This window comes from Lonchura striata, chromosome Z (assembly GCF_050655825.1).
Source record: "Lonchura striata isolate lonStrDom1 chromosome Z, ASM5065582v1, whole genome shotgun sequence".
Lineage (NCBI taxonomy): Eukaryota > Metazoa > Chordata > Aves > Passeriformes > Estrildidae > Lonchura > Lonchura striata.
The window spans coordinates 71,342,102-71,369,982 of record NC_140740.1 but is presented as its reverse complement, the minus strand read 5'-3'; the positions used below and the strand labels follow the sequence as shown (position 1 = coordinate 71,369,982).

Below are 27,881 nucleotides of genomic sequence, written 5' to 3'. Positions count from 1 at the left end.
ATATATTTTGAAATGTTTACTTTTCTACTCTGCAAGAGCAGTGTTTAAAGTTGTTTTATTAAGAGCTATTATATTTTTTTGAGTGTTTGTCTTTTCCCCCTTCCCTCCACTGGTAGTTAAGACAAGAGGTAGTAGCCTGCATGCGTCGTGACACAACACTGGAGACAGCACTGAACTCCAAAGCCTACAAACGAAGCAAGCGCCAGACTTTGAGAGAGGCTCGTATGACAGAAAAGCTTGAAAAACAGCAGAAGATAGAGCAGGAGAGGAAGCGTAGGCAGAAGCACCAGGTATTTTAACTTATCTTGTTTGTGCCATTACAGAAATGCACCTTGCTTTGCTGTACAGATGTTCTCTTTTACATATTTTATTTACCTTTGGAGTTTTTCTGATTAAAAAACTCCAAGTGATAAGTAATTGTAAGACTGTAAGATCAGAACTTCTAAGTTCCTGATTTCAAATCCTTGCTAGGTCAGAGTGCCTGCACTAACTTGATTCTCTTTCTAGGAATACCTGAATAGCATATTGCAGCATGCTAAAGATTTTAAAGAGTACCACCGGTCAGTCGCTGGGAAAATTCAGAAACTTTCTAAAGCTGTGGCAACTTGGCATGCCAACACTGAACGTGAGCAGAAAAAAGAAACTGAGAGAATTGAGAAAGAAAGAATGAGGAGACTAATGGTAAGAAGTAGAGGAAGGAAGATGGTTATTTTAGTTAAAGTTATGTATTGTATCCTTTTTAAAATGCTCGTATATTGTCTTAGCCACTCCCATGTGTTTTCTTTGTGAAGTACTCAGTAATGATAAAAGTATAAATCCAAAACTACTACATTTTGTTATGTATGTTTCTGTTAATGGTAGTATATGATACTATTGAATTTAACCTAGAGCTCCTTATTTTTAAAGGTTTTTGTATAGGAATATGTTGGTTTTTTTCACTAGCATGAAAACTTAGCACAGCCACTTCTGAATAACAGCAACTTAATCTAATTTACTTCATATATTAACACTTTTGTATAATTGAAGGCTGTTGGTCCATTTTACAAATAATGGACTTCAGTTTATTTCTAGGTTTATAGTTTGGAAGATTCCAGATAATTAACTTGTTCATGGCATTACTCCACAATTTTTACATACAGTTGATTCCACATATGAAAGTATCTAACCAATAGTAGTAATACATGTGTTTTGAGAATGAATTGCAGTTAGTTCTACACATTTAATGCTTCAGATAATGGCCCCATTCTATTTCATGGTTTTTCCTTCCCTATACCCTCACAATATCAGTTATATCATTCTAAGAGCAGAGTAAAATGGTTTCATGTATAATCATGTCTCTTCAGAATGCTGTGGACCTAGTTGAAGGGTCCATCTGAAGTGCAGCCCAGCCCTTGAACCTATTGGTAGATAACCTGTGGTGTCATGGCCTCTACAAACTTGACTGAAGTGCCTTTCATCCTTTTTTCTGTGTCACTGATAGTTGTGTTAAACACAACATTATGCAGGGTCCCCTGTGGTATGGCTCTTCATACAGTCTTCAGATAAAGTATGACCTCTGACACCTTACAGTGGGATTTTAGGTGTATTGGAAGATGACAAAGGTGAGCAGGGCGCAGCAATTGCACTTGCAAACCAGAAAGCCATGGACTGCATCAAAAGTTGAAGCCAGTGATATGACAAAGTGCCTTGCCTTTGAGTCACAACAATGCTGATACAGGCTGGGGCAGAGTGTCTGGAAAGCTGCAAAGCAGAAAAGGATGTGAGAGTGTTGGTTGACAGCAGCTGAACATGAGCCAGCAGTGTCCAGGCGGCCAAGAAAGCCAGTGGCATCCTGGCCTGTACCAGCAATAGTGTGGCCAGCAGGAGCAGGGCAGGGATTGTCACCCTGCACTCAGTACTGGTGAGGCCACCCCTCAAAACCTCTGCTGAGTTTTACAACCTCACTCGGAGAAGGATATTTTGAGGTGCTGAAGCATATCTGCGGAAGGGCAGTGGAGCTTAGGAAGGGTCTAGAGCATAAGCCCTGTGAGGAGCAGCTGAGGGACCTGCAGTTGTTTAGCCTGGAGAAAAGGAGGCTTAGGGGGACCCTCGTTGCTCTGTACAGCCATCTGAAAGGGGATTGTATCAGGGTGGGGATTGGTTTATATTCCCAGGTAACAAGCAGTAGGACAAGCAGAAACAGTCCCAAGTTGTGCAGTAGGTTTAGATTGGATTTTGCATCAAAGGAAATACTTCTCTGAAAGGGTTGTCAAGCATTGGAACAGGCTGCCTGGGGAAGTTCAGAAAGCATGTGGATTTGGTGCTTCATGACATGGTTTACTGGGGGACCTGAGAGTGTCAAGTTAATGGTTGGACTTGATATCTTTGGGATCTTCCAATCTTAGTAACGATTCTGTGGTTCTATGAAAGTATGGTTAGAGTAGGTATTAGGAAGAAATACTTCACTATGAAAGTGGTGAGACACTAGAACGGATTGCTCTGAAAAGTTGTGATGCCCCATGCCTAGAAGTGTTAAAGGTCAGGTTGGATGTGGTTTTGAGTTGTGTGGTCTAGTGGAAGGTTTCCCTACCCACGGCAAGGGAATTTTACCTAGATGGTCTTTAAAGTCTGTGCCAATGCTGTGACATACTGATAAAAATAAATGATTCTCTGGGTCTGATCATCCAACGAGCTCTTTACCCATGTAGCTTCCCTCTGTGCAGATCATAATGACCTAAGATGATGCTTTATTATTGGCATAGGAGTTGGATGGTGTGCATTCAATATAATTTCTGTCCTGATTGACATCTTTTTTGTGTCACTAGGCCGAAGATGAAGAAGGCTACCGTAAGCTGATTGATCAAAAGAAAGACAGACGTCTGGCCTACCTGTTGCAGCAGACAGATGAGTATGTGGCTAACTTGACTAACCTGGTATGGGAACATAAACAGGCACAAGCAGCCAAAGAGAAGAAGAAGCGAAGGAGAAGAAAGAAGGCAAGTAGTTACAGCTGATATTTTTAAGCCATTTCTTCTTCAAATCCAATTTAAATGTTGATAAATGTGGTGATGCCGAATTGTCATACATGTATCAGAGTGTCTAAAATAATCTGTACCACCAAATTCTTAATGCTGAGGGAACTCATCTCTCTCCCTCTATTGAAATATATATGCGTGCTCAGAAGAAGATGATAAGAGGCAGGATTATAAAATTCTTAGCTGCTAATCTCTTTATAACACTAATCTGCTCATAAACTTTGTGCAGGTAAAATTGAGACAGATATGTAAATTAGGATAATGTACCCAAAAGGAGTGCAGTGTATCAAAAATACATTCTGGGAAGAAGATGGCAAGAGTCTGCTTTGTGTAGCTGTTTCATCCAGTGCACCTATTTTAGACCTCCACATTATTATACTTGATGAAGGCTGTTTTGTTAGGACCATTGAAAATGGCTAAGAAACTTGTCTAGGTTTATTATGGTAAATGGGTATTTTGCCAGTAATATTGTTAATTGTACATTTTTAACCTTTAATTTAAAATTTCCAAGACTTTACTTTTCTTCATATGAAATACTTATACCCTGCAAGAGAAAGTTGTTGAAATTGAACAGTGCAATTGTCAGAAAAATACCTCCATGTGTGAAATAGTGATTAAGAAATTACTTGTCATTTTTTACCTCAGAGTACCTTTCATCTCTTGCAGAATATGTAAGAGGATTTTTATAATCCATTTTCATGCCTGGTTTGCTACTAATTACTGCTGCAAATAAAAGCATATGTTTACAGGGTTTACTGACAGTACTGGAAATATGTTAAAAACAATCAGCATAGAAAAAGCACTGATCTTGGACATTAATGACATAAAAAATAGTACATGTTTTTCCCTGCTAAAATAACTCTGTTCCTGAGAGTATGTTCTTAATATAGAAACAAAAATGTGGTGACAGAATGAAGATGTAATGTAGATGGAGCTCTTGGCCTGTATTACCAGTGAGAACATGCCAGATATAATGTGTATAATGCACAGGAGAGATAATCATTATTGAGACAGCAAGTGGAGTGACTGCATTGCTGTAATGACATAAATATATATTCCTTTAATTGTCCACATATGTGTTATGTTTCTCTTTGTATGTCAGTTTAGCCTAAGTCTGTGTGAGAAACAGCATTATTTTCTATGTCAGTAAAGACATAATTTTCTGTTCCTGAAGTTGAAAGGAGATATGTCCTGTAAATTCAGTGTTTCTATATATCCCACCCTAAAACCTAAGGGAAAATTAGTAAAAGAAAGAAAAAAATAAATGTTTGCTCTGTCTTGATCACCTTCATCTTTTTGTTTGTAATTAAGTTCTTTCCATCAATCTTTCCCTCATCTGTGAAGGAAATAGGAGTTCATACAAAAATTACCCTTTATTTTAATCTACAGTTCTATGAATTTGTTATTCCATGACTGTGGAACACATTGCAGTTAGTGGGCACTGTGTCTTTTTTCCAAGTCATACACTTTCAGTTCTTAGGCTTTTATGTTTTGTAATCCATAATAAAGTTTAATCTACTAATACCTGTAGTTAATGTTTTGCACTTACGGAAAAATGAGAAAAGACAGTTCTTAGGATTTTCTCCTAGAAATGGTAGTGAGGAAGAACTCATTATAGAATATCCAAGTGAACCTTATAGTCTTAGTAGAATAAAATTTGAGATTAGTCCATTCTTTCTCTGGGATACAGTTTTTGTAATCTTCATGATGGATTTTCCCTGTTTGTTTCTTTCATATTCCTCTGTTTGTGTTTCCACTCTCTAGCTTCCTACTGTAGTCATGCATAAGAAAAAATATTCCATATGAGATTTTCATCTTCTAGGCTAGTTCAAGTTGCTGTGCAGCTTTTCACTTTATTGTTAATAGTTTTTCCTGTCATTATGCAGAGAATTTAAAAAAATGTGCCTTCTTACTTTTTAATACTGAAATTTTCCCAGTGCAAGGGTTAAGTTGTCAATATTGGAGATCTGTTTGCATGGTCCAAAATATAAGTGCAAGATGTCTGTCATTATTTACATTTATTTTCTTTGTGATATGTTCTTCTGATTTCCAAAATTTTTAACAATAGGTTATAAATGTTCTCACAGCAGGTTATGATTTTTGCACAGTGAACAGCACTGATGCTTACTGCTTGTCTGTAATTTGAGTTGTAACGTTCTTTTCCATTGCCCGTAGCTAAGCTATAACAATCTTTATGTATTAGACAGCATTCTCTAGTGTAAAAGAATGGATCCCAGCCCTAGTTCATCCAGGGAAAAGGTATCCTCAGTCAATGTGGAGTGTTCAGCCCAAGAGTAGATACGTGTTTTCATAACTTACCCTGCTCTTGTGTTTATTTCAAATCTTCACTTCTGGTACAGTTCTTTCCTTTGCAGTAATCATACCTGCTGCCCAGAAGTGCTGGCACAGGCAGCCTGAAATCTTGTATTATTTTTGTTCCTACTGAGCATCAGCTGTTACACTTTCATTTCAAATATGTGCTTTAGATAATAGAATTTAGTGATAAAGAAAAGGGCTGAAATGATCTGAAGAAGACATTAAGGATTATATAAATATTGAGAAGTACAGCTGTTCCTCAAGTATACTTCTTAAACAAAAGAAGAATGACTTGATAGTATATATTGATCACATGCTTTAATAATACTTGGAAGTTTTTTATCTCTAAAACACAATTTAAGAAATCCCTTTTTGTTGTTAGTCCATTCTCTTAATATTAGTTTCCAAAATATTTTGCTGTAGTACTACAAACTCATCAGCGTGACATAAGGAGAAGCTGTAAAATGTCCTTTCTTGTTTAGGAAAGTTTGAATGCAGAAGCTAACTACATGTCTTTCTTTATTTCCTCATACTGTGCTGACATTTTTAAGTAAGGTAAATGAGGATAAGCCTTGAAGAAGATACTGGTCATTTCTCAGGTTGGTGACTGGAGAGGAAAAAATCTAGCTTTCTCCAGTGAAGAACTCCAGGGTTCCTTTTGTTTCTAATTTGAGTAAGGTCTAAACATGAAGGGAATATAGTACAAAAAACTTTAAAAATACTCCTTCTAGGTAGTTGTCAGACCAAAAAACCCAGAATATAGACCAAGATGAAAGTACCTTGCATGAATGTACAATCTGTGATGCCTGCTGACACCTTTAAAATGTATATTAAAGTAGTTTAGAGGAAATAATGTGAAAAAAAATTACTAATTTATTTGCATTAGAATAGCCTATAAGCTACTGAGTTTAGGTCTGAGCTGGAAATTGTGTGGGCCAGCCACTTCTTAGATGCAAATTTATATAATGGACTGAGTAGGTACCCTCCTTATATTAGTAGATATTTTTTGTATGTTTATTGCTCTGGGCCTGTCTCTGTCTATATCTATCCACACCTTCAATAACTTGAATCCCATGCTGTTCAGAAATAAGTGAAACATATTCATCATCCAAAATGTTTATATCAGATAAAATATACTTTCTGTGCTTTTAATGTGACCATAGTATATATCACTTCTTCATTTCTTGTAGAAAGCTGAAGAAAATGCAGAAGGAATGGCATCTGGTCTTGGTCCCGATGGAGAGGTATGAATTTTACAAGGTCTTGGGTTGGGTTTTTTTCTTCTTGTTAGTTTTTGGTTTTAAAAAATAAAACTTTCCATTGATTATTCTGGATTGTGTGTCATGGCTATAACTTCGAAAAGAGTTACGATGACAACTGTTCTAGGACTTGTTGTGTATAAACAGAAATAATAATTATATAGGTTAACGTTCATGCTAGCCTTTCAGTAATCCTAAAATCAAAGACTAAAACGAAAACTATATTGAATCTATCACTGTATGTGAAGAAGTCTGCCTCTCCGTTTTATAATGTGCTTACAAGAAATATTTTTCTTGCAGTCTATATACAGACAACTTTCTAGTCTGTGCTCGTAAACACGATGTAGTCCATCTTCTCATATTTATAAAAAAATACATTGTTGACATTGCATGTAATTACCTTTCAGTCACAGACTGAGTACAGTGTTATGATGGATTAAGACATCTGAAAATTCTTTCCTCCTCAGAAGCAAATGGAAATTAGTAAATTTTCTGTGTCATTCTTCAGATAATATTGTTCATTCAGTAGCAGAGCATATGCTGCCTCATTCAGAGCTCTTCTGTTCGTGCAGTTTTTCTATTCCACTTCATTTTTATTTAAACACTTTAGAATTGTATTTGTTTTACTTGTGCTCTCTTTTTATACTTGAAAGTGATAGTTATGCTAGTATAGTTAGAGTTATAAGTAAATACTCCAATATATTTGTATTTGCACAAGGAAAATGCACATAACATTCCTGTAACTTCAATATTAATTGAAATTGGCTGTGTTTTGTACTCAGTCAGTGTTTAGAACTGTTCAGAATTAGTTTTTCTTACTCATATGTATCTATTTGGAAAATATTCTTGGGTAGAAACAGTATTAGAAGGCAAAAAATTTTTGAAGTAAAAAAAAATCTGTGATTAAACAGAGCAAAGAAATAACCTAAAGAGTGATTATACTATTCTAGTTTTACTACAACACAAATAAGAGATTTAGTTCTTACAAGTGCTTCATCAGCTTAGTTGAAGAAGTTAGGACAGTGAGTTTTTAAAACAGGCCTTTACTTAGAAAGTTAACTGAATTGCTGGTTCTTGTTTCTCAAAAAAAAAAAAGGGCTGTAAGGTCACAGTATGTTTTTTGTTACAGATGTCTCTTGGTATAAACAGGATTAAAGGGTTATAAGAATGCATACCTTGTGTCTTGATTTGCAAAAACCAATAGCACATTCTTTTCCATGTTGTTCTTGTTAATTTACTTGGGATACTGGGAAATACTTGTGGATGTCACATAGAATATGGTACACACAGAAATACTGTGACTCGGTGTTTGCTTAGTGGGAAAGTGTGGCATCTAGGAACAAAACTTCACTGGTTGTTCAGTACTGGAATTTTGATGGTGCTATTAGTTCTTTTTATTATATAAGTGAAATATGGAGTTCAGTTGTTTTATAGTGTAAAATGTCACTTTAATTTTTAGCCCATAGATGAGAGCAGTCAGATGAGTGACCTTCCAGTCAAAGTTACTCACACTGAAACAGGCAAGGTTCTTCTTGGACCAGAAGCACCCAAAGCAAGTCAGCTGGATGCTTGGCTGGAAATGAACCCTGGGTAAGTAGTTAGTATATGAAATAGACTGTTTTTTCTGTTTGCATTGATGTTTTTCATGTTACACTTTTTTGTTTACCAATTCTATTCTTGTTTTAATACATTGTATGAAAGTTGAGTAGGAGATACATTGAACCTATTAGCTCCCCCCTTTTACCTGTAATTCACAATCTTTCTGTCATTTTGTACAGCTATGAAGTTGCTCCCAGATCAGACAGTGAAGATGAAAGTGGCTCTGAATATGAGGAGGAGGTATGTTTCTTTAAAAAGAAATACTTTGACAGTACAGTATAAAAACAAGTACTTATTTCATATTTCATTTTCCCCTTCTTCCTAATGAAGAGAGGGGATGTGATAGCAGATGTGCAGGTGCTTTAAGACTCTTATGAACAGGAAAATGGATTGATTCTGTAATTCTTGATTTCTAGTTCTTTATATACTCTGTAAAGGCCTAACTGGTAATTGTGGTTAGGAAGAGTAAATATTTTACTCTGATTATGAATGTTAATGAACCAGAGAATTAAGCAGGTTCCTGTTTTAAAATACATCTCAGAAAATGCTGCCACTGTGGCTTTGTGCTGAATGAAATTAACATCTTCAAGGTTTATGCATTGAAGGTTTTATAGGCATTAAAATATCATTACTACTTATATGTTATGTTTATTAAAATGTTAGGGATTATGCCAGGGATTTATATTCAGACTTTTCAGTATTTGGATGGTGTTTTAAATACTGTAATTACAAAAATTCTAGAAAGAGTCTTATAATTAACCCACACAAAGATCCCAGCTTTGCAGGGTCATTGTATTACAATGAATAAGGAATAGTGATAATTGCATAGCATTTTCAGATCAGTACTTTCTAAAGAACAGAAGTGAGGAATAGGGAGGACCATGTTCAATCAACAGCCTGGGAGCAGAGCTAGGTATGGTACTCAGATCTCCTAAGTTTAGCAGTCTTTACACTACTAGACCAAACAACCACTGAAACTGACTGGACTGTATGTTATCGTGTGTCTTCATAGGAGTAATTTCTGGTAATGTATTTCTACATGTGTCTTAGTATTAAGGGTGGAGAGAAGGGCCTGATACCTGACACCTATCAGATTTTAGAATCTCACTGAGATTTTAAGTTGTTTGCTATCTGCTGCAACTGTGGCCAAAAGACAAGTTATTTCACAAAGAGTAAAAATAACTGGTTAAAAAATTAAGAAACTAGAGGCCTAAATCTACTAACCAAGTAGTACTTAGCAGTATTTTAAGCCTTATTAATTTATCTAGAATACAACATAAAAATACACATGGTATTGGAATACTCTCCATGAATATCATAGTCAGAGAAAGGCTTTGGAAAGGAAGATGATTACAGGAGAAAATAATTTTTATTTCAAAATATTATGACTTCCTGCTGGATAATGTATGTCAAAATAATTTTGTTATGCTGCAGTGCAATTTTATTACAGAATAGGTGTGAATTGAACCTTATGATTCAGATGTCTGTCATGAAACACTGACCAACGAAAGCTACCAGTATGTGAATGCCATTTGAAACTATGACCGAGGAACACATTACACTTCCCAGCACTTCTGTTCTTTTTCTCTCTTCTGTAGGATGAGGAAGAAGAATCAAGCAAATTAGAAACAGATGAGAAGATACTCCTGGATCCTAACAGTGAGGAAGTTTCCGAGAAGGATGCAAAGCAAATCATTGAGTGAGTTTTCCTTAAGTATTGTTTTTTAGGAACTGTGATTTCTAACAGTGGTGTTTCACAAGAGTAGCATTCTCTAGATTACAGTAATTTGATTTACTTCTCTGGTATAAATATCTGCAGGAGAAGGAAAATGATCATTTAATTGTATACTCTTTATAATCCTGCTCTCTTTGGTATATTCACCTCACTCAAAACTGAGGACTTGAACTGTTTCTTTAGACATGTAAGCCATGGTCAAAAAATACTTGTTTGTAGGAATTCACTCGAGTTCTTTTTCTGCTTTGCAGGACAGCCAAACAAGATGTGGATGATGAATATAGCATGCAATATAGCGCCAGAGGGTCTCAGTCCTACTATACTGTTGCTCATGCTATCACTGAAAGGGTGGAAAAACAGTCTTCCCTTCTTATTAATGGCACATTAAAACATTATCAGGTGAGAAATCATTAAAACAATAAAATACCTAAAACTTGTAATTATGCCAAACATTTCATTGTGATATTTCAAATGACAAACTAAAAATTTACAAACTGAAAAAATACAAAGGCTCTAGTAGGTTAGAATTTGGAAGTATGGGTAAAGCAAGGATAGCTGTCACAGATAATGTTACATACATCCTCCTTGAATAATACAAACTTTTTACAGCTACCTCTACCTTTTCTTCATTGCAGGTAAATAATATTTTGATTTCAATATCCTTCTCATTGACTTGTAATTTAATTTCTTACTGTTTTAGTTGTGGGGGATTAACAGTATTTTCCTCCTTCCAATAGTTAAAAGTTTAGAGTTTTATTTTTTAATTAAGGTCCTAATATTCTGGGGCAATGATATATACAATTTGAAAATAAGAAAAATATTTTGCTATGGAGGTTGGTGTCACATGTTCTTCACAGACTTTCACTGAATTTAGTAACCAAGACCTTTGGTATTTTGATATAAGCTAGATTCATGTGTGATTGAAAATGTCCCTGATGCATATTTTCTACACTTCTGCTATCACACAACTTTATAGTGAACTCCAACAACCTGCATCTTATCTCTACCCAGAAGATTGTTTGTGTGTGTATGTATATATTTCCACATTAAGAATAATTATGTAAACAAAAGAGCTTTCCTCAATTCTGAAGCAACTTTGTAGATGGGACACTACAGATGCCAGTCAGCTCTCGGTAACTTAATAATAAATGTGAATCAGTCCACATGTATGTAAGGCCAGTAAATTTGCTACATTATTTTGGCTACTGTCTTGCAGGAAGAACAGACAGTTACCTCCAGAGTGTTCTGTAGAGTTTTCCCTCTGAACTTTCTCAGGCCACCTAACTTCCTGCTCTCTCCATGCAGGAGACCTGCATGTAGACAGACCAAAACTTTGGATATGAGAAGGAGAAATTTCACACATCCATCAGTAGTGTGATACACACATGTGGAAATCTGTCTGACAAGGAAATAGTACTTTCTAGCAGAATTCCTTGGAGTGTGAAATTCTGTTATGTAGATATTGCCAAGCTATGGAACTCGGGCTTCCTTCTAGCTCTGGAATTTTATACACAAGGCATATTTGGACAAAGATGGCCTGCTCTGATCTGGAGTTTTGAATGACAAATACTAACTGGACATGTGCTACAAGAGCTTTAGCATACCAGTGATAGAGTTGGCATGTGTGAGGCTTTGTGTTTTGTGAGGTTTTGATGAGATTGGTTTTGAAAGATTTTAACTGACATTTAACAGGCAAATGTAATGGAATACATTTATATACAAATGTAATGGAAAGATTTAGCATTTGAGAGTGTTGAAATTGAGGAACAAATAGCTGTTGTGGTGTTTATCAGCCTTACTATAAGTGCTTCTGTTGCTTTGTGTGCAGTAGTAAAACCTTTCTACAGGAAATATGACTTCATCTTACAGAGTTTTTTAAACAGGAGTGGTATTTCCATGTAAAGACAGGGGTCTCCATGCATATAATATTAGTAAAGGAATCCAACTTGTAAGAAGACAGGACATCAGAACTTTATTTCCATACTGCTGATTTATTATTAATTATTTTTGTGGGTTTTAAATAACTGAAACTCTTACTCTTCATTTCAGCTCCAGGGACTGGAATGGATGGTTTCTCTCTATAATAACAATCTGAATGGAATTTTAGCAGATGAAATGGGACTAGGAAAGACAATACAAACTATTGCTCTCATCACTTACCTGATGGAGCACAAAAGACTCAATGGCCCCTATCTCATCATTGTTCCCTTGTCGTAAGTAATGGGTCTCATTCTGGCATTACTGTCCTAAGCATTGCAGATTGTTTTAATTGAAATGCAACACGCTGGCAAAACCAGAAAGCTAGTAAAACACTTGATTCTATTAATTTTGGCAAACGGTATTGATTTACTGTAATTCACTCTTAAGCCAAAAGAGGGGGATGTTTTTTCTTTCTGATTACATGTATGTAGTTCACCTTTCAGCTTTTAGTTCTGATAATAAAAATCTCTGATACCATGAAAGCATACTTTAATGATGTTAATGTTTTAAGTACTGTGTGGATAGTCCTGGATATATGTAGCCTTGATTGATATACACACTTTGTCAGGTGTGCAGATTATGATTGTTTATTGTGCTGCCCCCCTTTTGATTTTCCTTAGCTTTCCAAAATGCTGCTTATTTTATAAATTCCTTTTAATGCATTTTCCTTTCTCCAAAGGTGAGGTGTGGATTTTAGTGATTTGAATAAAAAATGTTAGTCATTGTAGAAATCTTACAGGATGTTGAGGAATTGTTATCTTATTTTTATGCGTAATTGACTTGATTGATATTGAGAGGTTCCCTGGCAATTTTATTAGGTAATTTGTCCACCAACTGAACATGCAAATTTGTTCTAGAATTAGGATAAATTTGATTTGTGGCCATCTCTTGATTTCTTTTGAGGTGTCCTGTCTTCTGGTTGTGTTGCAGTAGTAACTGATTAACTAATGTAAATGCCACAGGAGTGCCCAATTTTATAAATACAAATTATAAGCTAAGATTGAAAAGAAACATCTGGGAGAAGATCTATAAAACAAAAATAGTGGGAGTGTTACACTATTGTCAATTTTCATGTGGGCACAGTAAAAAATAAGATTTCTGTTAATGACTCCACTGTTGTTTTTTTTTTTTTCAAAAAGTGAGTGGAGCTGAAAGTTCTTTCTTTTATAGGTTTAAAAAGCTGCCTTTTCTGCCTTTTCTACATTGTTGCCATCATTGGTCCACTAAGAAGGGAAAAAAAAATGCAAGCAGCTGAAAAATCTTAGGGTTTTATTTTTGCTGTTGTCTCATAATAGCAATTTACTTCACCATAGCAACTTTTTTGTTTGGATCAAACAGCAGAAACAGTGCTAGAATGGGTCCTCATAGTTGTGGTTGGTGGCACATGAGTAGTTCTGCACAGATAAAGTATATTATCAATTTCATTGGGCTGTATTTGAAAAGCTGAGTATCCATTTTTGGATGATAAAACTAGTATAGAGGAATTTGCAAATCTATTTTTTGTTCAGAAACACTGTTCTTATTGTTACTCTGTTCCAAACTATAAAGGTGTGTATAAAACACTACTTTTACTGGTTTCAAAAAGGGCCCTGAATATAAGCTGAATGAGTGTTTCACATATTTTTTTCTGGTTACTTCCTTCTAAGATGCTTGTGTTTTATTGCAGTATATGAAGTGCACTTTTAAAATTGTTGTTATTTATGTGGGTTGATTACATAAAACCTATTGAAAAGCTGGCAGCCACTTGGAAACACTTAAAAAGTTTGATCTGCAGGTGATGAAACATCTTACTTTTTTCTGTAATCTCTATAGGACTTTATCCAATTGGACATATGAATTTGACAAATGGGCTCCTTCTGTGGTGAAGATATCTTACAAGGTTTGATTTGCTTTTTATATAACTGTAGAATTGAAGGAATGAGAACTAGAGACAGTTTCTCCTCTGTCACTGCAAGCTTTTAAATTATCTGCTCATAAGGTTTTGTCATGTACTAAGCAGTGTGAGTTAGCCATACTAAGACTGTAAGAAACTGTGAAAGACTGTAGAAGTAAACAACTGTAAATCATTGTACAAAATGCAGAACAAAATTGTTAATTATCACATTTGCAAGGTTTCTGCTGAGAGTTACAAATCATAACTACCTAGCATTTTATTCCTAGCTAAATACTTTCTTGTGTGGCTCCTGTAGTAGTGATATAGCCAAGCAATTTGTAGGGAGACCAGACGAATGGCTTTGTATTTCTGTGAGCCCCATCAGCAGCTTTAGAGTCTAGCAGAAGTTTAGGGAAGGCACTCAGAGAAGGTCTGGAATTATGTCAATTTATTATTTACAGTATGGTATGATTGCAGGTTCATCTGGTTGCTTATTATCTGCTAATTCATAAAAACAATTGTTTTTCTTGATCAAAGTAAAGAATTACAATTCATGTCTCTCTCTTTCAGGGTACACCTGCAATGCGCCGCTCACTTGTTCCTCAGCTTCGAAGTGGAAAATTTAATGTTCTTTTAACTACTTATGAGTACATAATAAAGGACAAACATATCCTTGCTAAGGTAATTTTAACTATTATCTCTCTACAGCAAGACCCAGACACCTTCAAATGATGCGCACCTCAAAACACAGTTTTGTTTTATGGGGAAGTTCCCAGTTCTGTCCCTTCAATGAAAGTTATCCCTTTTGTATACATTTCTGTTTCTCAGTTTATGATTGAACCTCTCAGTCACAGCTGTCCTTCTGTAAACATTAGGATTTTCCCAAATGTGTCAAGGGGAATAATTTCTATGTGCAGTTCTGTCAGTACTGTATGCCTGCCTGTCTTTGGAAGAACTTGACTTCTCTCACCTCTGCATAATATTCAGCCTAATCTGCATCAGTGACTTTTAACATTTTCTGTTGTTTCTCTCTTGAAGCTCACTCCTATTAGGGCCCTTCCAGCTATATGGTCACTTTTCCCCACATGACCAAATAGTTACCTATATCATGAATTTGGTATCCAGACTAAAGAGTCTACACGTTGCATTTCTTAGGGGCTGACTGTCTCTCTACAAGTCAGTGTCAAATAAAATGAATCTAAAAAACCTACTGTACTGTAAGGCTGTTTCATATGCACACAAAGCAGAAGTATTTTGCTATACAGAGAAACAATATTTGTCCTCCTGTAGTTTTGTTGTTCGTCTTCACTTCATTTTCATTTTTTACATACTGCATATCACTTGTTTGTCCTGTCTAATACAAAGGGCAGTGCATTTTCTTAGTATTGTTCTGAATACTTGAAGACAGCTTGAGACAACATAATTTTCTTTTTCCTTTATTTTTTCCCACTCTTTCTGAAAGATAGAAGGACAGCACTATGCAACTCATCCTGTCCTGGGAAATGGAATTAGGTAGCACCTGTAAAAGTACAGAGACCTTCCTAGTCATATGGTCAGTGTGACTGTCCATGTTGTAGTACAGGTGATAAAAGAGAGCTTGAACAACAGCTTTCAACATCTGCTGTGATTGCATTTAAGATTTCATATTAAGAAATAGAAACTTACTTGAAAAAGCAGTAGCTGAGATGTTTTTAATTACACTGCTTTCTTCTCAAGTCAGAACATAAGATTAGCTGAAACAAAATAAAGTTCAGGGTTGCTGTTGTTTATGAGCATACTCACCTTTATCTGAAAAGGCTTTTGTCTCCTGTCAAGGTTCTTGTTACAGACAGATTTATTTGAAGTTTATGTGGCTTCTTTCTTCCACTGTGAGCCATATTCTGCCCTTGAAGAGCTAGTCATTCTAATCTCTTGCCCAAAAATGGAAGGAATCTGCTGTTAGCTGTTTTACTTCCAGTCAGATTTCACCATCAGATGGAGTGTACCTAGTGTTTGTCTCTCTGTATGTTGCTAGCAAGGACACTGATAGTTGAATAATGCTTGATTTGGCTTTCCTAAGGGTTGAGAGTGATTGATGTCTCAGGCTTTAAGTATTTCTGTTTTATGCTTGTTGGGAGGACCTTGACAAATCTGGCCTGTTCTAACTTTGTCAACTTCTTTTCTTTCAGATTCGGTGGAAGTACATGATAGTAGATGAGGGCCATCGAATGAAGAACCATCACTGCAAACTGACTCAGGTCTTGAATACTCACTATGTGGCCCCTCGGCGAATCCTGCTGACTGGGACTCCTTTGCAGAACAAATTGCCTGAACTTTGGGCTCTTCTCAATTTCCTTCTTCCAACCATTTTCAAGAGTTGCAGCACCTTTGAACAGTGGTTCAACGCTCCATTTGCCATGACTGGAGAAAGGGTATTGTGGCAGTGTTTTTTTTAAAAGACCAGAAATAAACCCCTTCGATGAAAACAGAAAAGCACTTACTCAGAAGGATTACTGTTTGAACTTGTGCTGGTACTTAGGGATTTAACATAACTAAAAGACCCTTTTGTATAATACCAAAATTTTAATGTTTAAAGTGTATTTTTTTACTGAGGGTAAGTTTAGTTGTAAGATGCAAATAATTATTGCACATTCTTAACTTTCCACGTGAGAGAATACATTACCTAATATATTTGACTTGCTTTGTAGTGACTTTTATAAACTTCTTTAGGTGGACTTAAATGAGGAAGAAACTATTCTGATCATCCGTCGTCTCCATAAAGTGCTTCGGCCCTTCTTGCTGAGAAGACTGAAGAAGGAGGTTGAGTCTCAACTGCCAGAAAAGGTTTGCAATGAGGGACATTAAGTAATGTTCCTTTTTGAGATTAATATTGCAGAAGAGGACTTCTTTAGTGTTTGTTTATACCTCTTCAGAGAAAGCTGAGGAAGCCTGAGCACCTGAAGCATTCTCGGGATTCCTCACCAACTCTAGATGTGTTTGTTGCAACCAGTGTAAGATATGCAACTTCTATGCATTAAAGTCTGGTTTCAGTTTATGAGCCAGCCATACACTGAGGATAAAATTCTGTCTGTACCATCCTCCTTGCACTGAAGGAAGTTGAAGCTAGTTCACTGAAATCTCTGAAGAACTACTGCACTTTATAGAGTAGGCACAGTTTGGTCCTGTATTATCATTCCAGAAGTTGTGTGAATTGTCTTGTTGAAATTAAACAATTATTTTTACCTAGTAGCATTTTAATTCAGACTATAAAATTATTTTCTGATTTCAAAGTTAATTGTTTTTATTTATTTTATTTGGGTAACTCATCTTGTCCCATTGTGCCCTCCTCTGCAATTCTACATCCTTCTTCCCAAAATAACAACAGCAACTAAAGAAAAAAAAAATCAAATTTGCAGGTGTGATATAAGGAAAAGTTGATTTTAGGTAAACTGGATTAAAAGCAAACAAAATGGATATATTTGTAAGGTGTGTTATGAGCTGACTGGTTGAATGAATGGACAACTCTGTACAGATGCTTAGAGACAATACAAAGAAAGGCATTTAAAATTATTTTTCATCTTTGTAATCATTTAAATACTACTACTGTTGCAAATTTCAGTTCCTCTAAATGTCAAATTCTCAATATCCTCAGAAAAAATTATTTGAGAATAAAAGATGTTTGCTTTTGAAAATAATACTGAAATCAAGCCACTGCATTTGATAAATCAAATAATAGGGATTGGAGAGGGAAAATTTTCAAGTTGCTTACACACTCATACTCAGAAAACCATGTTTCTTTTTGTTGCCATTATCTTGACAAAAGGAGTTTATCCATCCATGAGGGTTGAACCTGGGGACAAAAGCCTGCTAATCAGGTTCATTTGCTCTTTGAAATCTTGGTAAACATTAAAGAAAGTCACTTTCCTTTAAGGAGTTTATACTCCTGTCTTTCTGAGAAGACAACCTCATAGCTTTCTTCCTCTTTATTTATTAAGCATTAGGAATCTTCACATTTTTTTCACAGCTTGAAAGATTTCTAGCCACTAGCGTGGTTTTGTTATGTTACAGTTTTTATTTGACATAACTTACTAAAAACATAGTGACTATAATCTGGACGTTGGGCAATAGAAAAAAATATAAAATTGGTGTGTGAAATCTTTCTGTTACTATTTTTAAATCCAGTATGCAGTTAAGAACTAAATATAGTTCTGTTCAAAACTGAGCAAATCAGGCTGAATGTAGCACTCATACAATACTGTATTAAGTCCTAGTGTTTTGGTGGATATTGAGAAAATGGTGACAGTCTAAATAAACATTATGCCACTTAGACTCTGTGGGGGATTCTTAATTACTAGATATACAGTGATGATATTTTTATGATGCTTTGCTCAATATTTTTATAATACTTAACAGACACAATAAATTCAGTTGGTTATTAAACATATAATAGGTTTTTAGTTGAATGTTCATTTTAAAATTAATGAAAATATTTTTTTAGATTTTAAAAATTACAGAGTGAGAAGTAAAGTATATTTGGTAATCCTGCAGTTGCATCCTTAAGATCCAGCTGTCTCACTGTAACTGTGACTCACAAATACTCATTTCTGTGCTTGCAGTTAAGATTTCTGGTCATTGAAATTTTATGTGGTGCTATGGTACTGGTAAAAGATTAGTAGTTTTTTTGTTTTGTTTTGTTGTAGAATGACAAGAACCTGTAGTTAGATCCTACTAACATTATTATGTCCATGTGTTCATAGTGTTGTTTTTGTTTTTTTTTGTTTGTTTGTTTTTTTTTTTAATACCAGGTGGAATATGTGATCAAGTGTGATATGTCAGCTCTTCAGAAGATCCTGTACCGTCACATGCAAGCCAAGGGGATCCTGCTTACGGATGGTTCTGAAAAAGACAAGAAGGTACAAAAGAAAGACTAAAATTTTAAGGAAATAATGTATTACAAGTGAACATGTTAACAACATGACTTCTATTTTATGAAATTAATATGGAGACTCTTACTGCAGGTATCTCCCATGGGAAATATTCAGGCATGCCTTTCAGTTACAAGGCTGTAGCTGTTCATAGGGAGAAGTGTAGCTGCAGTCAGTTGTATTCAGTGTAGTTGCACTGCTTTCCTGCAAACAGGCAATGTTTGAGAAAAATCTGCATTTCCCTTGGCTGAGCTTAATTCAATAATATATCTGAATAATTGTGATTGTGGGAGTGATGGCTACAGAAGGTCATTTATCTTGTCTTTCAGAGTTATTAGCTAAGTCTTGTTAGCTAGGACTGTATGCTTGCATTCATCCTTGCAAGGTCTGTTGGTGGCAAAACTCTTTAAGAGATTACTAAGATTCAAAGTCATATAGTCACATTTAGACTTTGTATTAATAAATGTTGGTTATGTTGTTGTGGGGTTTGATCCCATCATTACTGAGTAAAGAAATTGCCATTCATCAACTTTTCGCATGATAACAAATTTGAAATACTGTAGTAAATGTGAAATACTTTGAACAGACCCTGCAGAATATCTAGAATGTAAGAGTTTCAGTTTGTACCCTCTAGTGTATATGTTGGTGATGCAGTGCACATACAGTCTTTCCATTATTCTTTTTCAGGTTACATTGGTATGGGTGATATTTCTATTCAGTATCTTAGTTTACCTTCCTAGTTTTCTTTACTGGTGCTTAATTGAACTCCAGAAAAAGGGCTCTTTTTCACTGGATATTGAAATGCATCTTCTTAGTTTGAACCCTTTTTAGACATTAAAATCATGTTCCTTAGTTGTATTTTTAATGCAGTTTTTCAATTTGATATCTTTATGTTCGTCCTAAAAATTTCATTTTGTATCACAGTCTTCTACTTCCTTTTCTGGTCTCTTTTCTTTTATCTGCTCAGACTCTTCCGTGTATTTTGTCCTACCTGTATCTCTACGTAGTTTTGTGATTAACTAATTAAAATTGCCTTTGCTGTCTTCTGAGCACTTCCCTTGCCTTATTCGCTCCCCAAGGAGCTAATTTTTTTCCTTTCTTGCAACCCTCTCTTAACTGATTTTTTAATTTAAATGTTAAATCAACTCTATTATCACTGCTACCTGTTGTCAGCAAAGGGGGGGGAATGGGGGGGGGGCGTGCTTGTTAAGATTGCTTGACTTGAATAACCAGACAACCATTATTAGGAAAAAAATTAATGTCCTTCTGCAGCTCTGGCCTGAATCCAGCTGAGATTAGAGACAATTCACTCAGATAGAAAGCACTAGGAAATTTTTTATAACAAATGCAAACTGCTTTTTTGAACAAATTTGAGACAATCTTACAAAGAACAAAACCAAATTTTAAATATATGGAGCTCTCACTTCAAATGTATTATCTCTGGTCTAGATGAAAGGTATGATTTCCATGTACTTCCCAGAAAAGATTAGACTATTGCTAGTATATATTATATTTAAGTACTGTGTTTTTCCCCTAGTTTACACCTCAAAATTGGTAAATTGTTTTGGCTGAGATTTTTAAAAAACATCTGAATTAATCATACAGTAAGCTTGGAATATTGATGCTACTCTGATCACATTTTAATAAAATGGCAACAAAATGAAGTAGCATTTGAAAGCAACAAGTTTTTGGCAATGTTAATGTGATGGAATGTTCTCAAACTTACACTGACCAGCTTCAGTTAGTTTTTAACCATACAGTTTGGTCTGGCACACCTCAGTGTCTGATGAGTGTCCTGGTTCTACAAGATTAACTGGAGTATGTGTTTTGAGAATATACTTCCTTAAATAATAAGATGACTCATTAATTTGGTGAACTTTAACATTTTAGTACCTCTGGCCTGATGTTTTGCTCAGCCTGCAGTGGGAAACCCATATATTGAGTGAACAGATTGGAGAAGTTACTATGGAATTGAAAATAATCCATTTAGAATTACTTCTGTTAGAAGGTTCAGACATTATGGAGTTTGTATGGTTTCATAGTAAAGAGTATAAATAATCAAGATAGTAGATGCTTTGCTTCCCACCAAGACTACTGCAGGTAGAAATGTAGTGCACTTTGTTGATTACTTCCTGGTCTTCTGTTTTCATTACAGAGCATCCTTATGACGGATGAATTTATAGAGCAAGACAATAGTATTTTGATTTTTGTTGTTTTGCTTTGTCCTGGTTTGTTTTTTCTTACTGTAGAGTTTTGGTTGGTTTTTTTTTTATTTCCTTCTTAGTGATCCCATGGGCTTAGGATTAAAGTATGTTAAAAGAGTATATTCATAAGCTAAGAAATTAATAATTTGGTTTGCATTGTTTGTACCCACAGGGAAAAGGCGGAGCAAAAACTCTTATGAACACTATCATGCAATTGAGAAAGATATGCAATCACCCATACATGTTTCAACACATTGAGGTAAGACTGATAGGTCTGATTTTGAGAGTTGTTTTTATTCAATAAAATACGATGGGATAATAGAAAACTGCTGCTAAAGCTTACGTGTGTAGGAGGGGACATCTCTATCTGCATAATTTATACTGGAAAGGACAGATCTCAAAAAACGTGTTATAATCAACAAGTGCCATTTTTTTATTGATATTCCAAAGTCTATTTTTGAAGTACTTAATTTTACGGACTAGTTATCTTCAAGATGTGAAGAGTTTTTTGTTATTTTAAGACAACCCAGAGCAACCTGATACTCACATATACCAAATTCATTATGTATAGACATGGTGCAAAATGTCATGTGTATAATCTCTGTAGTTAGCAGACTGCTAATCTTCTGCAGTGTCAGCTGTAGTTATTCTATTCTGTCCATCTTGTTTTTTCAGCAAAAATGTATTATCTATATGCCATCTCTCAGTAGGATCTAAGTATATCAATATAATATATGTGAAAAGATAGAAAGTGTTATAGATACCTGGAATATTGCCAAATTTATGAAAATATAATTAAGTGCCTACTGTGATGTAGTGGTATTATTATTATTGTAGTAGTTTTCTCTCTTCATGACCTTGAATGCTGAGTAATTAAATTGAGTAATTTGCAGATGGATCTTCTTCTGATTATTATAAATTAATCAGTATTCTACTGTATTTGTAATCTGGTAAAATGTATGCTGCAGAAGTCACCTCTGCAAATCATGAATTTCAAATAATAGTACAGGAAAACATTAAGGAGAGCACTGTAGCCACAAGGTGGTTTCGAAGAGTGTGAACATCACTGAACTCAAACTGCAATATTCATATATTTAATTTGATTTCTATAAGAGTGCATAGTTTCTGATTGCTGTGTAGTTTGTAATATGTTTATTGCTTATATCTTTGCAGGAGTCCTTCGCTGAACATTTGGGCTACTCAAATGGTGTCATTAATGGGTAACTGTTTTTACTGCTGTCCATAGTGTTGTATTGGAATTAATGATCAAATTGTTTTTCTGGAAGATACATATTGGGAAACTCAAGCATTTTATACAGAGGCAGAAGTACAGGGCACATATGTAAAGCAAAACCTAATAGTACTAGAAGTTCCTAACACTAGAAGTGTTGTAAGATCTTTTCATTACTGTCCATCTCTTTCAGGATGGCAGACAAAAAAGACGGGTCTTCCTTTCCCCTTATTTTGAAAAAATATACCATCTGAAATTCATTGGGATAACTCTTTAGTGATATCTGTTAGGATTTTCTTCTCTTTATTGTTCCTTTTGCCTTCTACTTTCCATTTTTCACTAGCTCTTTTCCAAATTAAAGTCACATTTCTTCCATTATCTGAAATGGAAAAAATTTGTTTTATTTTTCTTGACACTCAGTGCAGCTGTCAAGTTAATGGATGCTTTCTTAAACAAAAAGTGTGTATCATCTACCTAACTTTCTTCTTGTTTAGATACTAATGTTTTTGGGTTTTTTTTTCTTTATCTAGTATACCAGACTCTTTTTGTCCTTAGCTATTATACCAGAATACTTGTCTCCTAAACAATTTAGTCTTTGGCTGATTACAGATGCACGCATATCAGAACACAACGTATCTTCTAGATTTTGTGTCACTGCTAATGTTTGTATTTTGAGAGTACGGACTCAACATTAGAAAAGAGTTGCATGAAGTTTATTTCTGTAAAGTGTATCACTGTGGTGTGGATCTAGACTTTCTGTTTATTTTTATTCATTTTCTGGGTTGTGGGTTGAATTTCAGTGCTAGGAGTCAGTTTTGGAATTCTTGCATAGGAGCCAAAGAGTAGCTAATCAAAGCAGCTAAACACTAATAGGGACAACTGAGGTTGTATGGCTAAAGAGTAAATGTCAGACCCTGCCACTATCTCAAATTCAGTAGTTCAGTTTGCAATATTTCCAGCAAATGCCTGATGAATACAATTTAAAACTGAAGGTTGCAACTGAAGGTTGTTTTTAGTGCCAGTTGAAAACGAAATAGCAGGTGAATGTCTTAGCTTATAGAGTGCTTACCTAGTTAAGAAATGACATTTGTTTTAATAAATAATGAAAAAGAATTGAGTGATTGAAACTCAGCAGAATTTTAAAACTCAGGAAAATGGGACTTTGCATGTGTTTATTCTAATCAACATATGCAATTTTAAAGAAAGAAAAGTGCTATTAGTCTTATTTAGATTAAGTCAATTAGTCTTTTTGTTATACTCTGACATGATAATGACAACAGACTTTTAAATGTGGGCTTATTCTGGTATTTACTGTGCTGCTTCTCTCCAACAGAGCTGAACTTTATCGGGCCTCAGGGAAGTTTGAGCTACTCGATCGTATTCTACCAAAGTTAAGAGCTACTAACCATCGTGTGCTTCTTTTCTGTCAAATGACATCACTCATGACCATTATGGAAGACTACTTTGCATTTCGAAATTTCCTTTACCTGCGTCTTGATGGTAAGCTGAATGGAAAAAAAAGGATAAATACTAAGATAGGAGGTGTCCTTCATTAGTCGGACATGGGAGCCCTGGGTTCTCCTCCTAGTGTTTTCATAACAGTGCTGTGTTGTGACTATACAAGAGTGAAAAAAGGTTCAAAATACTATTTTATAATCTTGCAAGTGTATTTACCATGAAATTATGTCAGTAGACTCTTCAGTGGTAGTTTACTAGAATTTCTCATATTCTTCCAGGCAAGGAAGGTACTGAGAAATACATACTTTTGCTTCTATTCGCAGAAGTAATTTTCTCTGTCTCTTTCAGTATTTTCTTTTATCTATTTAATCTGCAGATCATTTGGTCAATTGATTCTTTTGATAAACACTTAGGTCTATTCCAGGAATGCAGCTTAATGTATAAATTTGCTGCTTGGAGGCTCATCTCTTTTTCACATAGGGTTTAAAATCCAAGGTTCCCAATCAGTCATCACTATTTAAGTTGCCTGAAAATATTCTCATTATAAGAGATGATAATGCCAATGTTAGGCCTATATTTCAGTGGAATAAATTCATTTTTATCTGTTTAAAATTAAACTGTTATACTTCACAGAATAGCTGAATTTCAGCATGATGCCTGAATTTTGGAGGAAGATCAAAAGCCTCAATTTCTTCATGTGTAGATATGTTTTATTACTTCGAACAAAAAGATGGATTAGAAGCATTTTAGATACTAATGTCTTTATTCTGTTCAGTATCTCTTTGAGTGTTCAATATCTTTGTGGATGATCTCGATGAAGGGATTGAATGTACCCTCAGTAGATTCACAGACTGTGCTTGGGTCACAGCAGCCCCAGGCAGTGCCACAGGCTGGGGCAGAGTGGCTGCAGAGCTGCCCACAGGAAAAGGCCCTGGGGGTGCTGGTGACAGCAGCTGAGCATGAGCCAGCAGTGCCCAGGTGGCCAAGAGGGACAATGGCATCCTGGGCTGTGCCAGCAACAGAATGGCCAGCAGGAGCAGGGCAGGGATTGTCCCCTGTACTCAGCACTGGTGAGGCCATACCTCAAATCCTGTGCTCAGATCTGTGCCATTCACTACAAGAAGAACATTGAGGTGCTGGAGCAGGTCCAGAGAAGGGCAGCAGTGCTGATGAGAAGGGTCTGGAACACATGTCCTGCAAGAAGCAGCTGATGGAGCTGGGGTTGTTCAGCCTGGAGGAGAGGAGGGTCGAGGATGACCTCATCACACTCTACAACTCCCTGAAAGGAGGGTGTGGCCAGGTGGAAGTCAGTCTCTGCTCCCAGGCAGCCAGGGATAGGACAAGAGGACACAGGCTCAAGGTGCACCAGGGGAGGTTCAGGTTGGGCATTAGGAGGCATTTCTTCACAGAAAAGGTGATTGGGCATTGGAATGGCCTGCCCAGGAAAATGGAGAAGTCACCATCCCTGAAGATGACGTGAAGAAAGGTTGGATGTAATACTTAGTGCTGTGATTGAGTACACAGGGAAGTGTTTGTTTGAAGGTTGGATGTGATCATCTCAGAATTGTTTTCCAATCTGTTTGATCTGGTAAATGATTCCCACAATTCTATGAAAGAAAAATTTAAAATAGCATATTTTACTTGAGTTTTAAACCTGTTTGAAAGAAGTTTCCATTTTGGTCTTCTTCCATGTTGATGATCTCTGCCTCATACTGAGCTTCTTAAATAGTGATCATTTTTACTTAATGTTTTATCCCACAAATTGTAGTATTACATAGGACCAGCAGCATTTATGAGAATACTTCTTAGTAGAGAAGCAATGATTCAAGGCAAATACGGAGAAGAGTATAAGTGAGACTTGAAGTTTCTTCTGAATATTTTCAATAGTGTTTTAAATTGTCTCTTAGCGTCATATTTTAATCAGAAGAAAAAGTAGTACCAAGAAATATTCTCATCCTTTACTGATATTAATGAACATGAAGTTGAACCAATATTGTCCTTGAATGTAAAATGGGATTATGAAATGGATACACAAATGAACTATCTCACTGTGGCGTAGAATGCCAGAACTGTCTGAAGAACATACTGGCCTGATAACAAATCCCTCTTCACACCTCTGGCCTTCTTGTGTTTTAATACTTCCATTCAAGACAGATAAATTACATTACATTTTAAATGTTTTAGATTACATTACATCACATGTTTTTAAATTAATTCCTTTTCATGCTAGAATGTTTATGGCATGACACAGTATGGTAAATACACCTCATTATCTTTTCCAGGTAGTTCATTAAATTAGATAAACCCTTTTTCTTCCTTTCCTGTTTCATAATGACAGATATCTTTCATACTGGAACGCAGTCTATCCAGGTTCTGTCCAGCTGTCTTCTTACATGAGTGTTTCGTACCCCATTCATGTGCTTATTGGGTTCACTGTGTCATCTGTGGGCTGGCAGTTTGGCTGTGTGATTGTGGTGGCTACAGATGGTTGGAGTTAATTTTCCTCCTAGCAGCCGATGTTATGCTGTGCTTTGCATTTGTAATACCACCAGTGACATCACCCCCGTGTCAGGCTATTGCTGACACTTGCAATGTCAAGGCTTTCTTTACAAACGTCCCTCACCCCCAAGGCCTGTAAGACTGCATTGAACTGGGACCTAGATAAGACAGCTGACCGAGGTTGACTGAAGGGTTGTGAACAGCAATAAAATCTGAGGGAAAAGAGGAGGATGCAGGGACATAACTGGTTATGGCATTTGTCTTCCCAATTAGTCATTACAGGTGTTGAGGTTCTGCTTCCTAGGAAGCAGGTGGAACATCTGTCACCTGCAGAGAAGTGCAAAAAAATTCCTCTTCTTGTCCTTGCACACACACCTTTCACTTCTATTAAGCTGCCTTTTTCTCAGCACATAAGCTTTTCTGTTTTATTTCCTCCCCATGTACTGCTGAGTGTGGGGAGGCAGGGGGTATATCTGGAAGCCAGCTGGAGAACAGCCACCATAGTAATAAAAAAAATTGTATTGTCATCTTCTATACATATATCACCCTCAAGATGGGACATTTTAAGAATTTCCAGTGTTTTGTATTACTATGACTCCAAAGGCAAATAGTGACATTTTGATAAATCTCTATATAAGTAGCTTTTAAAACTATTTAATTCTGCTCTAGCCAGAAGGCATTAATCAAAACTAGAGCTCTCTTCTGTTTGTATATAGTAGTTTCAGTTGAAATTTATTTGAATTATAAAAAGGTATAACAATGTCAGCCAACATTTTAAGATCTACTTTAGAAATGTCAAAACAAATGCATTTAAAGAGACCTTTAGAAGACTATCCCATAGGTATGATAGGCAGTTGACCTAAACATTCATGGCAAGTGTTAGGGAAAATGTAGCAGAAATGTCAAAAAGCATTGCACTAGAATAACCCTTTTACATGTAGTTTTAGCAACAGTTTTTGTATTTAAATTATTTCAGTTCACAACTTCATTTTATGGTATTTTTAATTTTTGTTTTTTTAGGCACAACAAAATCAGAAGATCGAGCTGCTCTCTTGAAGAAGTTCAATGAACCTGGATCACAGTACTTTATCTTCTTGCTGAGTACAAGGGCTGGAGGGCTAGGCTTAAATCTCCAGGCTGCTGACACTGTTATAATCTTTGATAGTGACTGGAATCCTCATCAGGTTATATTTATTTTCTTATCTTCATAAAATGTGCAAAGAATCCATGATGCTTTTTTGAGTTGCTTCTTTAATAAATGATGTAGCCTGGGACAAAAGGAAAAAATCTAATTAAGCGATAAAATGCTGCTTTGGGAGGAATTAGTGAGGCAAACTGCCACAATCAGAAAATGTTTTGGTGCAAATTGGTGAACTAATTCTGTATCTGCATATATATTTTATCTGAGTCTTGGGGTATCCTCAGTGCTAGCGATGTTATAAACCAGCTTCACTTGTGTAACTGTACTCATTCTTTAACCCTTAGAATATAATAACTAGCTTGCTAGCCTTTGGTAGGTAGTTTCTAATACTTCAGTAAAGGCTATGCTGAATGCTACCTGTCTCATGAAATTAGGTGACCATGTGAGTGTAGTAGTCTTGGCCTGAGGCACTGGGCTTACTTTGTGGTGATTAGTAGTAAATACAGCTACCAGAAAAAGAGGCTATCACACCACTTTGGCTTGTTTTAAAGAGCCAGAAGGTATAACTGAATTATGCCTTTGATACCTTTTTCTTTTCTTACTTGTAAGAAAGTAAGTTCAGTATCCCTGGAAGTACATACTTGTGTGTATGTGCTTTCAGCTATTGT

At 35.8% G+C, this 27,881-nt stretch overlaps 1 protein-coding gene across 7 annotated transcripts in view; it reads left to right on the top strand.

The window, feature by feature from the left end:
• The window catches only part of SMARCA2 (SWI/SNF related BAF chromatin remodeling complex subunit ATPase 2), a 114,978-nt gene that overhangs the window by 40,000 nt on the left and 47,097 nt on the right, over positions 1 to 27,881 (top strand). For all 7 annotated transcript variants that reach the window (XM_085566416.1, XM_085566417.1, XM_085566423.1 and 4 more), the window contains 18 exons: positions 117 to 290; positions 508 to 681; positions 2,805 to 2,975; positions 6,521 to 6,574; positions 8,049 to 8,179; positions 8,368 to 8,428; positions 9,787 to 9,887; positions 10,175 to 10,322; positions 11,973 to 12,136; positions 13,716 to 13,782; positions 14,347 to 14,457; positions 15,945 to 16,187; positions 16,486 to 16,599; positions 18,561 to 18,668; positions 21,057 to 21,143; positions 22,058 to 22,104; positions 23,449 to 23,615; positions 27,093 to 27,256. In XM_085566416.1, coding sequence (XP_085422542.1) covers positions 117 to 290; positions 508 to 681; positions 2,805 to 2,975; positions 6,521 to 6,574; positions 8,049 to 8,179; positions 8,368 to 8,428; positions 9,787 to 9,887; positions 10,175 to 10,322; positions 11,973 to 12,136; positions 13,716 to 13,782; positions 14,347 to 14,457; positions 15,945 to 16,187; positions 16,486 to 16,599; positions 18,561 to 18,668; positions 21,057 to 21,143; positions 22,058 to 22,104; positions 23,449 to 23,615; positions 27,093 to 27,256 — 2,286 coding nt within the window. The remainder of the gene's footprint in view (positions 1 to 116; positions 291 to 507; positions 682 to 2,804; positions 2,976 to 6,520; positions 6,575 to 8,048; positions 8,180 to 8,367; positions 8,429 to 9,786; positions 9,888 to 10,174; positions 10,323 to 11,972; positions 12,137 to 13,715; positions 13,783 to 14,346; positions 14,458 to 15,944; positions 16,188 to 16,485; positions 16,600 to 18,560; positions 18,669 to 21,056; positions 21,144 to 22,057; positions 22,105 to 23,448; positions 23,616 to 27,092; positions 27,257 to 27,881) is intronic.